Below are 14820 nucleotides of genomic sequence, written 5' to 3'. Positions count from 1 at the left end.
ATTCTCACAATGTCCCTGTGAAGTAGGTACTGTTAGTATTATTATTCTTTCTGCTTGGCAGATGGAGAAAATCAACACAAAGAAATTGAGTGCTTTACTCTAGGCCATACAGCAAGACAGGGCAGAATAATCAGAAAGAGAGTTTAGGATTTCCTGGTGCCCAGTCTTGAGCTCAGCACATCTGACCCACTAAACTAAGGAGCTGACTAGAATGTTCAGTAACCCTTTTGTTGTTTTGTTTGATAAGGCCAGATTCACCCACCCTCGCTCATGTTAATTGCTGCCTTAAAAAGGGCCAGACTCTAAAACGTACTCATGTTGAATAGCGTCTTAATCCACGAGATGCCCCATTGACTTTAATGGGATTATTTGTAAAGTAAGGTACATTTACTAAGTGGTAGTATCAGAAGCTGCCCTCTTAGTGAGGAGTCCTATTGGAATCAGGGGACAGAGTGAGTAATAAAGTACTGCTCAATTAGCCCTGAGCCTCCATGCAGAAACCTTTCCCAGTGGCAAAGACACACTAGGCTCAGTCTCAGCCCAAGTCACTTAACTCAGGAAGGAGCCTCTGCTGGAAATCTCTTCTGTGCAGGAGTTTAGTATTTTGAAGATTCTTTGGCAGCTTTCAGCACCAGCTATACTGTGGGCATTAATTTCTGTAGAGGAAAATCCTCTTTTCTGGCTGGTCAATATGTGTAACTGCCAAATATACTGCTGCTTTGTTTACCCTTCCCATACTGAATTACTACACTGTTTACTATGATTTCATTTGGACATCTCTGAACTTCCTTGTTCTAGTCACAGCTTGATTGTAAAAATGCACTTTACTATCCCCAGGAGGCAAAACCGAGATCAAATTGTATGTTTGGTCAGACGTGGCATAAAAAAGTTATAGTTTGTAATCAGTTGTTTTAGGAAGAGAAATTCTGTAAAGGTGAGCACGGAACTCTGATAATGCAAACATTAAAAAGAAGCAAAGAGCACCAGTTTCTGTTCCACTCAGGACTAACCCTTACTACTTGAAGCCTGTGCTGTCAATGTGTCCATTTCTAGCAATAAATATCATGCCAGGAGAATCTTACTTCTAATATGAAGGCACTGAAAACATTCCAACATTAGTTTTAACACACACTTTATGTAGCATCCAAACTGAGATAACATTACCATGATCTACTGAAACACCTCTCTCCTTTGCTACACCCCATAGCAAGTAGTCAAGACCTGATGAATATTTTTTCTGATGTCTCCAAACCCCCAGCTTCTTATGATTGTCCTCAATGTGAAAACCCTTGTCCATATGCAGGTTGTCTCTTCCTTTGATTACAGTAACTTCCTGTCTCTATTCACATCTGCCAAATGTCCTAGATTTCCTTCAAATCTCCCCCCACCCTTCCAGCAACACCCTCTTCAATCAGTCCTGTACCCTCCCTAACTTGAATTATTGTCTTGTGTTATGTCTTGTTTTATTTAGTCTGCAAGGTTTTCAAGGGTCAGAAACATGCCTTATTTATTTGTTCTTCTGGTTTAAAAAAAAAAATCTTACCCCAAAACCCCTTTGTATGAGTTCTAGGGGCCTTAACAGCAATTATGTCCCCAATCCATTAAAATATCACCTAGTAACCCAATACAATGGAAGTATTTGCATGCCAACTCAAACAGCAGCAAAACTCCATCCCATTCCACCCAAAGTGCCCTGGCCCCTGCTTTCATCAGAAGGCCTATTAAATAGATGGCTTTTGCAGGGAGTCTTGAAGGTCAACAATCTATTGACCAAATCTTTATTTGTTGAATGTAGGCCCAGCTCTGCACAGAAAGCTCCAGGATGGAAGCATTCTATCTGATTTGCCCATGCTTCTACATCCCTTCTGAGAGTATTGCATATCTAGAGTTACCATACTTCTGGGTTTTCCCAGACGGGACTCTTTTTTTGATCCTCAGCCTGGGCAGATTTTTCAAATAAGAGGCAATGTCCTGGATTTTTGCGGCGCAGCTGTTACAACTCAGAAAGCACTGTCTCTTGGCCCCAATTGGTCCCTTCCCTTCCCACAGCTGCTGAATCCTACCTGCCCAAGCCCTGGCTCCCAGCTCTGGCTCGGGGGAGAGGCCCACAGGGAGGTACTGCCTCCTGGGCCTGTGCCAGCTGCTCTGTCACCGTGACAGGGAGTGACACTGCCCCTCACCTTGAGAGTGAGGCTCCGGGTACCCTGTCCAGCACCCCCAGTACACACATCCCTCCAGCTCCCCCCTTAGTAGTGTTCTATTTTGGGGAACCTGAAATATGGTGACCCTATCCTACCCCTCCGTTGTGTGAGCCAATGGGGAAGGGCCAGCGCCCTACCTTCTCCCCACCTCTAGTACATGCTGGGAGGGAGCGGGACTGCAATTTTTGCCTCCCCCTCACACAGACTGCCCAAGTGCTTCCACCCACTCATGCTCTGTGAAGCAGCATATGGGCTAGTCACAGCCTACCTCTCAGTTTGGAGGTAAATCTCTCAGTGAAGTCAAGGGAAGGAGGCATTGCTTGAGCAGTACGAAGTCAACATCAGGCAGTGATTCAGAGTATGGCCCTCTGTTTGTGGAGTGCTCTTTTGTAAATGTGCAGTGCTGTGTAAATAGGTTATACTAACACACAAGAAACATCCATAAATTGCTCTATATGAGCAGGGGCACATTAATATGTGAAACCCAGAAATCACAGTACCATTTTGTAGTTTGCAAATTCACTGTGTTGCAAATAAGCCTTTTATACGAAGACATTGCATGAATTGTTTTTGGGACTACACGTAAATCTGAGGACCTGACAATTTGCAGTTATTAAATGCTGTGACTAGCCCTACTCAAAATTTTCCATTAAAAAGGGACATTTTTGCAAAAATCTAGAAATTTTGGACTTTCCTATAAGAATAGGATAGTAATCAAGATGTTCTGGTGGGAATAATTATATTTCACCTAACATTCCTCTTGTATTGCTGAGTGAGGCAGTCACCACTTCTCATTAAATTCTTGTGTAGTATTGCTCTGTTTAGTGCTACAGTTGTTGTATTTTTCCCCAGAGGTGGCTGCTCCTCAGTGGTAGGCAAAGTGCTGTCTAATGGTATACGTACATTTAAAACTCTATAGTAGTGCAGCTGGACGAGGGGTCACCCAATACAATTAATAGCAGGTGTAAAACAAAAGGAAGTCCTACTTCACACAACGCATAGTCAACCTGTGGAACTCTTTGCCAGGGGATGCTGTGAAGGCAAAACTATAATAGGGTTAAAAAAAAAAAAAAGGGCAACTAGATAAATTCCTGGAGGATAGGTCCATCAATAGCTATTAGCCAAGATGGGCAGGGATGCAACCCCATGCTCTGGGTTTCCCTAGCCTCTGTTTGCCAGAAGCTGGGAGTAGACTGTGATTGCCTGTTCTGTTCATTCCCTCTGAGGAACCTGGCATTGGCCACTGTCAGAAGACGGGATACGGGGTTAGATAGACCATTGGCCTGACCCAGTAGGGATGTTATGAAAACACTAAATCACTGTAAGATCATTCTCATTACAAAAGACATAAATTCTAAAGAATGTAGTCAGCACAGAGCTATACAGATACAATTCACTTCCAGTTAATCAATTGCCCTTGTGCTTTGCAATCATATAAATTATTTTACCATCTAACCTCATTTAACTAGAGTAATTTTGACACATGCACAAAACTGGCCATAAAACACCTAAGTTATTTTTTAATTGTAATGTTCAATGTTCTGGAAATTTTAGTATTCATTATCCCTTGCAGGGAGAAGCAAGAAAATATCTGCTCTCCCAATGTACAAGAGTTCTAAACAGTTTGATGTACAAATCATATACAGAATTACTTCTTTTTGCCCTTTGCACCTTTGCCAGGCTTTTCTTTCCCCTTCTTATCTTTCTTTCCTTTCTTTAACAGTTTTTGAAGCTCAGCAAAAATTCCAAGCCCCTTCCGCACCATCTGCCCACGCCACCAAGCCTGGATCTGAAAGAGAGGATGGAACAATATTGTTACCTAGAGAAGAGGGTGACTTCAAACAATTGACTTGAGCACTGTCAGCTAGTATTGATGCAAAAAGCTGAATGCATTGGGGTCTGCTGGAGTAAACTGGGGTTAAATTCATGATTAGACTAAATTAATTTAAAGTAAGAGGACCTGCCAACCAACTAAATTATATTTTTCAGATTATTTCCATGAACTATTTTAAAATTAAACTAAAATTTCTCTAAGGGAGGGAACACTCTCATTGTTATTCTCTCAACTCTTTGGTCAAGGCAAGGGCTTCAAGTGAAGAGAAGTCATCTTCCCAACTTTAAATGTCACTATTTGGCTGTTACGTTACCCCATGTACCCACAGTCAATTTGGACCTAGCTAATGGTCCTACGTTGGGCCCAATGAAAGGGAAGTTGTTTCCTTTCAGATGTTGGGTAGCAATGTGTAGAAATAAGACAATAACTGGGGGAAGGGAAGAATTTGAAATACAGGAGATTCAGGGACTGAGGACCTGCCCCTTGTTCCTCATCCCCATCTTTTGAGCAAAATGACTCTATTGCCTACTGGTGCTGTAGATTGAGCTTCTAATAACCATCTAGGGCAGTGATACTCAAACCTCAGTGGTTCAGGAGCCAAATTAGCAATCACTATTACCCAAAAGAGCCACAGTAATTCAGTGTTTCCTTTTTCTCTTTTATATTATATAATTAGAATCTCACAGCAAAACAACTAAGTATTCTACAATTGGTTAAGCATCCTGATTGGTTGTTAATTATCAGTGTTTTAATATGTGCTACAAAGAGCTGCAGGAGACACACTAAAGAGCCACTTGCGACTCTTGAGCCTCAGTCTGAGTATCACTGGTCTAGGGCCGTTCCAAGCTGAATCCCTGTGCCCCCAGGTTCTACAGTCTTGGGACTAAAGGAGGCAGTTTATAGCTTCTTCCCCAAGCAAGGATTTGGCTTAATGGATCTGCATAGTGTAGTAGTCATTCCCCTACCAAGCCCACATTCCCCATTGGCAATGAGATAGAGACTCCATAGCACACGAGGAGGTATTTGCTGCTTTACTGCCCCATCAGAGCTGACACAGAATTTTTAAGATACTTCAGGACCTTGCATAGCATGCCCTGTACAATGTTGTGTAAAACACTGGATTATTAATGCAGTTTGTGCAGTGTAGTAGATCTCTTATGCCTTGTACCTTTGTAGCCTTGGCCTTTTGATGCCTCTTTTCCCGTAAATACTCCCAGATAGCCAAGTTCCCCTGGCTGCACACCTCAATTGGAGGGTCTGTCATAGGGTTCCCATCCAGCAAGACAAGCTGCAGCTTCTGAAGACTGTCCAAGTTTTCTGGGAGTTGGAACAACTGATTGTTCTGAACAAGCAATCTTTGCAAACCTGAACAAATAAAATCGCAAAACTGCAATGCACAGACTAATAATAATCTGGAGAGTTCCCTGGGTGTGCTTACAATAAAACAATGTATTGCTGGAGTGTGAAATATTTACTCTGTGTATATAAATATTTCCCAGCACATCAATAGGTTGTTTCATCTATAGTATAAAGGGCCTAGTTCCCAAACTTGGAGAGATTTTTTTCACAGGATTTCAATAACACCAACATGTTTGTTTTAATGGCATGATCAAAGTTTGTTTGTTTTTTACAAAAATATCAACAAGAAGGGTATTACTGCTGTTGTGCCTTTCTACTTCCACGGCCCTGAGTTATGAGTTTTTAGGCTTAGGCTCAAGGTAAGTGCAAGAATACAAAATTGCTTCCCCCCCCAAAATAGGAACTAGGGTGAAGCACTCAACAGAGCTTCATTTCCTAAATGATATGCCACACCCTGAGGTGGGTCGCTGGCAATGAGAAATAGACTTGGGAGCTGGGGATCTTAAAGTATGATCCTCTAAGCTTAAAAGACACCAGTCTGTTAGCCAAGGCTGAATCAGGCTTATTGACCTCTATTTGTGGCCCAACCACCACTAGGGGAGGAGAGAAGGCCACATTGAGTGGGTGTGGGTTACATAAACACCACCTACACACTGCATCTGTGCCTCGGACTCAGGGGAGTTTTGTCAAGCAGCTAAATGCTATCTTGGTAAGAAAGCTGCAAGAATTGTTAATTGTTCTACTTTGTCATCAATTGACCAATTTAAAAAAACAATGCCACTTATATCTGCAGATCATTAACTTTCCCGGGGTGTATATTGCATCTGAATCTATTCAGTAGGGAAAGTCTTCAACAGATCATCAGACAATAAGAACTTTTAATAATACAGATTACTCAACCTAGTGTCTCATTTGGACCAGGAAAGGTGTCTGGGTGAGAAGAGGAAGATTTTTGAACTCTGAAATCCCTGCTTAAATCTGTGCTCTTACAGACACAAATGCATAGGATGTTTTTTCACCTTGTACTTGACATATGGAGTCTGGGAGTTCTTTAAGGAGGTTGTTGTGACAGTCAACTATTTCTAAGTTGCTCAGCAAGCCTATGGAAGGTGGCAGGTACTCCAGACAATTGTTCTCTAGGTACAGCTCTTTCAGATTCTGGAAAAAAATGTGCATGATTTTCTATTTTAAAAAAGGATTTGTTTCCTTAGGTAGATCACTGAACAATGCACAACTGAACACTGGCAAATGCAAAACATACGACTGGGGTGATAGCATTGTTAGGTGCTCAGATACTATGGTAATGAGTGTGATATAACTGGATAAATTTATCCAGCAGTGTTTGAGCATCTCCTTAAAGTGCAGCATGACCTATCAAGGCTTGAGGATTTACTTCCTTTCCCTTGGTTCATAGTCATGCACATGCACTATGTGGTCCTTCTGTCACTCCTGCGTGCTAGCAACCTCTTGAAAGGTATAGCAACTGCTCTGTAGACAGGCAGCGAGAAGGGAAAACATGAATTCCATCAGCAATTGTAAAGTGGCTTATTGCCTAGGGCTTGGTGGTGATTGATCACCCAGTAAAACAGGGGTTTAACAATGCTACAGCCCTGGTGTAGAGGCCCCACACGTTTTATGGGATCAGAAAGATATACATACATAATCTATTCCACATAGGGAGATGGAAATAATAGAGAGAATCTATGTGAAATAGGTTATATATAATATAGAGATATCTAAGTTTTGGGTCCATCAACTTTAACAAGACCTGTTTGTTACAAATGTTTTACCCAATCCTGCCAGACCTCAGTGGGTCCAATTCTGCAAGGTGTTGTGTCCCATTGAATTAAATGGAACTTTAGTGTGCTCAGCACCTGCTGTTGACAGGCCCTGCGCACCAAATCCCATTGTCCATGGAAGGTGCATTTGTGGCAGGCCTGCAGAATTGGGATTCATTCTCTTCAAACAGCTTAGTTCTTCTGTGCTTCTTTGTGGTACCAGGCAGAGTTAGACTGAGCTCCTCTCCCTGCTCTTTTTCCTACCTGCAGTTTGCTGATGTCTCTTGGAAGAGTCATGAATTTGATCCCTTTATCTTGTCCCAGATATAATTTCTCTAATGACTGAAGGAGAAAGACTTCTTCTGGAAAGACACTGAATCTGTTTCCAGTCAGACCAAGGCATTTTAAGTTAGAGAGTCCCGTCACCTCTGGAGGTATCTAGGCGTGTTCCAAAACATACATTTAAAAAAAATACATTTATATCCGTTAAATAGCTATGTCTTGTTGCTTGCTGTTTGCTGTTCTGGGAAATACTCTGTCACATTACTACGGATCAATGAAGAATATCATGCTGGCCACATTCTATGATATTGCCACATTATGATTGAAATTTTTGCAACGTTTCCCTGCTATATTCCCTTACTGAAAGGTGTCTCTGTGTAAACTTTATCTGAATTAGGCTAATTCTTAGCATATATGTTCCTTCCAGAAGTGGCTGCCAGGAGAATGAAATGTAACAGGTGCTCCTGTGCTTCCCAATCCCTCTGATAGTATCTGTGCATTATAAAATACTTTACATAAATGTACATAAATTAAATTGGGTCATTTGCATATATTACCACTTCCACAAATGTCGCCTTCAAGGGGGGAAAAAAAACAAAATAAATCACGATCTCCTGGCAGAAGATGGGGAGGACTGCATTATATCACAAAAGGGAAATGTGTTTGATGCCCTAAGAGGAAGACACCCATTACTGTTCATATATTGACAGGTTTCAGCTGTATCATTGTCCCCTAGGCTGGCATAAGATACTGGTTCTAAAAGCATTAACAACTTGTACATCCATTGTAAACTTGCCTCCTGCTCTGTTTCAAATAGTATGTCACATTTTTTGATCCTGGGCAAATGCAATTATCAGACCGTTACTTCAGAAAAAGATAGGTATAAATAGAACGAGGCCCTTTTAGCATCTAATCTCTACTATTCAAAGCAGGTTACCATGTCTAGCTTTTCACTTTTTAGTGGTTTGTTTTTGGTTCCTTTTTTCCTGGCTGAATATCTGCCTGTCAGTGGCAATTGATTACAGGGGGTAGTGAGGCTGTGATGCACATCAGCATTAGGAAACAAGCATTGTAAACATAATAACTATCAGTTTTATTAACCGCAATTTTAATTAAGCTACTGTCACTCATCTGCTCCAATGGCTTTAAGAATGTGTTATTCTAGCACCTTGCTGCCTTTGGGTAGTGTATAACAGTGTCTCACATCACAAACAGCTTGTACTAATGCCTTATAACAGGGGTGGCCAAACTGGGGCTTGCGAGCCACATGTGGTTCTTTTATAGTTAAAGTGCAGCTCGTGGGGCCCACCATATCATCCCCCCACATTTTCCACTGGGTGGGGGGAGCTCAGAGTTTCAGCCCCACAGTGTGGTTGAGGGGTTAGGGCAGGGGTGGGCAAACTTTTTGACTCGAGGGCCACATCGGGGTTGCACAACTGTATGGAGGGCTGGGTAGGGAAGGCTGTGCCTCCCCAAACAGCTTGGCCCCTGCCCCCTCCCACTTCCCATCCCCTGACTGCCCCCCTCAGAACCTCCAACCCATCCAACCCCCCCTGCTCCTTGTCCCCTGACTGCCCCAACCCCTATCCACACCCCGCCCCCTGACAGCCCCCCCCCGGGACTCCCACCCCCTATCCAACCGCCCTCTGCTCCTCCTCCCCTGACCATCTCCTCCCAGGACCCCCCACCCCAACTGTCCCCCAGGATCCCACCCCCTTATGCAATCCCCCCTGCTCCCTGTCCCCTGACTGCCCTCCCAACCCCTATCCACATCCCCGCCCCCTGGGACTCCCCCTCCCTGTTTCCCATCCCCTGACCACCCCCCCAGAACATCTGCCCCCTCCAACCGCCCCCTCCTCCCTGACTGTCCCCGGAACCTCCCACTCCCTTACCCAACCCCCCCAGCTCCCCGCCCCCTTACCAGCAGCAGGAGCTCGCAGCCGCGATACCTGGCCAGAGCCAGCTGCGCTTCCCGGCCGGGCAGGACGGTCCAGCCCACGGCTGTAGTTTGCCCATGTCTGGGTTTAGGGGCTTCTACCCAGTGGGGAGAGGGGTCTTGGGACTTTAGCCCTGTGGGAGGCACCTGCCAGGGCTTCAACAGGAGCAGGGAAGAAGCGCTGAGCCTTGGTAGGCACCTCCCTGGGCCAGAAGCCCTAAGCCTGGACAGGCACCTCCTGCAGGGCAGAAGCCTGAGACCCCCACCATCCTGCCACAGGACATAAGCCCCAATCCCTGGCAGGCCCGCTGGGTTCTCAACAGGGCTGTCCCTACCCATATATAAAGTACGCAGCTGCGTAGGGCACCAGGAAATTTGGGGCACCCATCCCCCACTCTTCCCACCCCTGCTCTGTCCCAGCCCCAACCCTACTCCCCTGAGGACTGCAGCAGGGATGGGCCTGCACTCACCGGTGGTGGGAAGTGCAGCGACCTGGCCCCAGCCGTGCCGCTGGTGAGTGCTGGGAATGGTTCCCCACAAGCCAGTCCCTTCCTGCCCTCTCCCTCCCCACCCAGGTGGAGGCCTGGGGTTAGTCCGTCCATCCCCCGACACACACAGAGGTCTGGGGGCTGCGTAGGGCCCCAGAATAGCTAGGGATGGCCCTGGTTCTCAAACTTCTGAAAATTATTGTCTGCAGCTTGGAGGGTCAGTAAGTTTGGCCACCCCTGCCTTATAATGAACACTGCACAAGCATCAAAGAAAATATCCTCCAAGTAAAGCACTGAAGTACAATTCTTCCATATCATATAATTCTTGGGAAATCTAGGCTCCCATCCTTAGTGAAGTTCATGCTTTGCACCCCAGTACCTGCAAGGACCTTATTACCGAATTGGGGTCATTGAGTACTTAGAGGTGAAAGGATTCTTGATGCCTTGGGATATAATTTCAAGACTCCCATTAGTGTTAAAGGAAAACAATGAATAATTAGAATAGCTTAGATAGCTCAATGCCATCCTGTAAATGTGTTAAAGAAGAGAGAGCTGTAGATATCTGAATAGATTAAAAATTAAGTTGCGGAACAGCTTTGGTATTGACACTTATTGAATGGGGCTAGCAGGGACAGTGGGAACTGGCAGGTTACTGATACCTAACTCCATTGCCTAGTGCAGGGTAGACTGAATCATGGTAAACCAGCTTTGAATTGTAATGAAGGAGAAATGAGAGAGGGAAGGCAAGTTAAATTGCTTCTACAGCTACCCCCATCCAGTGACTAACATGGATGAGACCACCCCAACAAAAGGTATGTCCCTAAGTTGGGAAGAGAGAAGAGAAATAACAATAGGAAGTCACATTGTGTGGGTGGTTGGAAACATTTTGGCTTCTGCATTGGGTAGACCTCTTCCCTGTAAAATAATATTCAACAGTTACAGTGGCGTTTTCCAGCCAAAGATCTCAAAGCCCTTTGCAAAGGAGACTAAGTATCATCAGCTCTGTTTTAGAGATTGAGAGACTGAGGCAAAGAGAGGTGAAGTGACCTGCCCAGGATTACACAGCTGGACAATGGCAGAGCCAGGAACAGAATCCTTTGTTTCCTGCTGTCCCAACTAGTGGCATCTCTATGTGGCTGTGCTGTGTGGCATAAGGATTGCTGGGGTTTGCACGGTTTAGAGGGTTATATATTCTTGAGTCTCACATCCTTGGAGTCAGGCTTATAATATTATTAATACTATTTATTATTTTAGCATCTAGGAACAACCGTGATGGGCCAAGACCCCATTGGGCCAAGTGCTGTACAAACACAGAACAAAAAGATGTATCCCGTCCCAAAAGACCGTACATATTATTATCTCCTTATGTTGTAGAGTTAAGTGGCTCATACTATTACATTTGAGATGCATATTAGCCTAGTGAATTTGAAGTGTATATAGAATCCCACACCAAAAATAAAGAAATCAATACCTCACATATTTGATTGTCATCCAGTGACAATATTTCCAGATTTTCCATAGCACAGATCTCTTTAGGGAATTCATCAAAGAAATTTTCACTAAGATCTAATATCTTGATACAGGTTAATCTGGTAAAGGAAGAAGGTAGCACTTGCAAGCCAGTGTTTTTCAAATAAACGAGGCAAAGGGACATCCAATGGCAAATCTGACGTGGAAACTTTTCCAAGTTGTTACCAGACAGACCAAGCTCGTTCATTTCTGTGAGCTGCTTGAAGTTAGGAGGGAGCCTACGTAGGAGGTTATTAGACAAATCAAGCACAGTCAGTCTCCGGCAGTGATGCAATTTATCAGGGACTGATAACAGGTTATTGAAAGCTAAAAATAGTTTCACTAAATTTGTCAAAGAGACAATCTCTTCAGGGACAAAACTCACTAGATTTTGTTCCAGATCTATTATTTCCAGATTAAGAAGATGACAAAGCTCCAGGGGAAAGCTTTCAAATCTGTTTTTTTGCAGGTAGATCTCTTTAAGTTTTCTCAGATTCACTATTTCTTTAGGCAGATACCTTAGATTATTGCCAGATAGTCCAAGCAGCTCAACATGATGGAGGCATTTACAGATCTCCACTGGGAACTCATCCAAGTTTACATCATAGAGCCTGAGCTGACGGAGTGCCTGCAGTTTGCTGATGATATGCAGCGAACTGTAAGAGAGTGGATTGCTACTTAAATCTAAGCTCTGAAGACATTTCAGCTGCCCAAGTTCTTCACAGATGTCGTGTATATAGTTCTCATTCAGATAGAGAACTTTCACCTTCTTAAGATGATGGATGTCTCCTGGGATGCTTTCAATTAAGTTTTTTTCCAAATGCAATTCTTCCAGATCTTCCAGTTCAAAGATTTGTAAAGGGATAGTTGTCTGTTGCTTATTGGCTAAATCAATAAAAAATATCCGATCTGTGACGTGTACAGGTAGAGCGTCCTTCTCTAGTTCTTTCGTCACTTGTGTTTCCTGTAAAATCTGCAAACTATCCTTCTCAAGAATTGTGGTATCTGCTCTTGAGAAATGAACATTCACTGCGTTGGCATCAGGGCTCTGCTGAAACTCAACCATCTGTGCTACTTATTTTTAATTCTAAAGAGAAAAAAATAAGGAATCAGCAGTACTCCAACTTTAACCCACTTAAATAACAATAAAAGGATGAACTAGTTCAATATTTAGGGACAGATTCTGACTTCAGCTGCAGTACCAATACCACTGAAAACTGATGTTACCCACTGACATCCAAAGCTTGAAATAATGTAAATAAAGGCATTTTTTGGCCCTTAGTGTATTGGTAAAGGCACAAAGGGACAAATTCAGTGGATGAAATGCTATTGAAGTCAACAGAGATGCATCTGCTTACATCATGACTGAATTTAGCCCAATGAGCCAGAAAGTCCTAGGTATAAAATTATATGGACCAAATTTTGTTCTCAGCTATACCAGTGTAAATTTGGAATAATGCCATTGAAGCTAAAGCAGTTACTGCAAATTATACAAGAGTAACCAAGAGCAGAATATGGCCCTATATTGTCAAGTGATTTTAAATTGAATAAACAGTTCTTACACAGTGTGTTTTGAAATATTTCAAGCGAGGTCTTGAATTTAAGTTTTATGGGCCAGATCCTCATTTGGTGTAAATCAGCATAGCTCCATTGAGCTATAAAAGTTTACACCAGCAGAGGAGATGTGCTCATATTCTTAAAATGTTTTCAGTACAAATCAATTTGGATTTCTCCTCCCAAAATTCAGTGTTTTTTCAAAATTTCCAGTTTACTGGAGCACCAAACAGTGATACCTCCTGGAAATTAGATCTTTTCTACCATTAAAGTGTCCCGATTTTCATATTCTGCTATTGCTTTGGAACTTTTGCTCAACTGGGGCATGATCTTGATTTCAGTGGGAGTTGATGAACCTAAGTAGCATCATGCCTTTATAGGCTCAAAGGCAGCAAAACACTTAACTTAAAGCATGTGCCTATGTGCTTTGCTGAATAGGAACAGGATTACTCACATTTAAGGCTAAGGATGTGTTTAAATGTTTTGCTGAATCAGGACCATCGTGTTGTCCTATGGGTTTTGTGTAACAGGCATCATGTTGGATATAGTTTTATGATTATACTGCCCCTAGCACAATGGCCCCCAGATCTCAGCTGAGGCCTCTGACCACTACTGTATTACATAATAATTCAATAATAGCAGAGTTTTACAAATGATATCACCATTTTACATGACACGTATTACTTCTATAGTTTCTGACCAATATGGACAAGCTTAAGTGTCATTTGAATCATATGTATATATGCATTTAAAATCCTAGGATTGCAGAATGTTACTGAATAAAGGAAAATGAGGAATAATAGGAAGAGGAGATGATTAGCTCACTTGCATCCGATGTCACAAACCTACTGGGGTGGATGTCACAATCCCACAAGTCAATGTTCTAAGACCAGCAGCAGAGAAAGCAACAGGAGAAAAAACCAAGAGGCTGGTGGCTGACTCATTTACCCCTACATCATAATCTCATCTGAAAGGATGTCATAATCCCAACGATGAGCAGTTTGCAAGCACCAGCAGAAAGGGAAAGAGGAATGAAAAATATACAACATAACAAGTGGTATAGAGAACAGGAGTACTTGTGGCACTTTAGAGACTAACAAATTTATTAGAGCATAAGCTTTCGTGGGCTACAGTCCACTTCTTCGGATGCATAGAGAAATTGGAGTCAGAATGTCTATCGCCCTGTCTCATAAAACAAGAACAAGGGAACAACCAATGAAATTGAAAGGCAGCAAATTCAAAGCTGATAAAAGGAAATACTTTTTCACACAAGCCATAAATTAGACTGCAGAACTATTGTCACAGGATGCCCTTGAAGCCAAGAAATTAGCATGATTCAAAAAGAAATTGGGCACTTATAACAAGAATATCCAGAGTTATAATAGTAAATGCTAAAAAAAAAAAAAGTTTTGGAAGGCATATAAAATCTCATGCCTTGGGATTTAAACCAATCTCTGACTATTAAGGGCTAAGAGGAGAATTGTTAGGGAGCAAATTATCCCTCATCTGCCTACTGTAGGGTTTCTTGCACCTTCTTCTGAAACAGGGTTTGGCAACATTTGGCACGCGGCTCGCCAGGGTAAGCACCCTGGCGGGCTGGGCCAATTTATTTACCTGCTGACGCGGCAGGTTCGGCCGATCGCAATCCCCACTGGCTGCAGTTTGCCGTCCCGAGCCAATGGGGGCAGCGGGAAGCGGCGCGGGCGAGCGATGTGCAGGCCGCGGCTTCCCGCCACCCCCATTGGCTCGGGATAGCAAACCGCGGCCAGTGGGGACCGCGATCGGCCAAACCTGCCACGTCAGCAGGTAAATAAACTGGCCCGGCCCTCCAGAGTGCTTACCCTGGCAAGCCACGTGCCAAACGTTGCCGACCCCTGTT

General features: G+C 43.4%; 1 protein-coding gene across 1 annotated transcript; it reads right to left on the bottom strand.

Moving 5' to 3' along the window:
• Positions 1-3849: 3849 nt before the first annotated feature.
• LRRIQ4 (leucine rich repeats and IQ motif containing 4) lies at positions 3850-12453 on the bottom strand. Its single transcript, XM_054040814.1, has 5 exons — positions 11350-12453; positions 7437-7610; positions 6414-6552; positions 5204-5400; positions 3850-3990 (listed from the first exon to the last, which is right to left on the bottom strand). The coding sequence occupies exons 1-5, from the start codon at positions 12451-12453 to the stop codon at positions 3850-3852; spliced, it is 1755 nt and encodes a 584-aa protein (XP_053896789.1).
• Between the last annotated feature and the right edge of the window lie 2367 nt (positions 12454-14820).

Source organism: Malaclemys terrapin, chromosome 9 (genome assembly GCF_027887155.1).
Source record: "Malaclemys terrapin pileata isolate rMalTer1 chromosome 9, rMalTer1.hap1, whole genome shotgun sequence".
Classification (NCBI taxonomy): Eukaryota; Metazoa; Chordata; order Testudines; family Emydidae; genus Malaclemys; species Malaclemys terrapin.
The sequence above is the reverse complement of the archived record's forward strand: the minus strand, read 5'-3'. Positions and strand labels throughout refer to the sequence as shown.

Coding starts and splice junctions, on each gene's coding strand:
- LRRIQ4 (XM_054040814.1), bottom strand. CDS start 12,453: ATGGTTGAGTTTCAGCAGAGCCCTGATGCCAACGCAGTGAATGTTCAT. Junction 7,611..11,349: donor ATGACAATCAAATATGTGAG/GTATTGATTTCT, acceptor GAACACGCCTAG/ATACCTCCAGAGGTGACGGG. Junction 6,553..7,436: donor GAGACATCAGCAAACTGCAG/GTAGGAAAAAGA, acceptor ATTTTTTTCCAG/AATCTGAAAGAGCTGTACCT.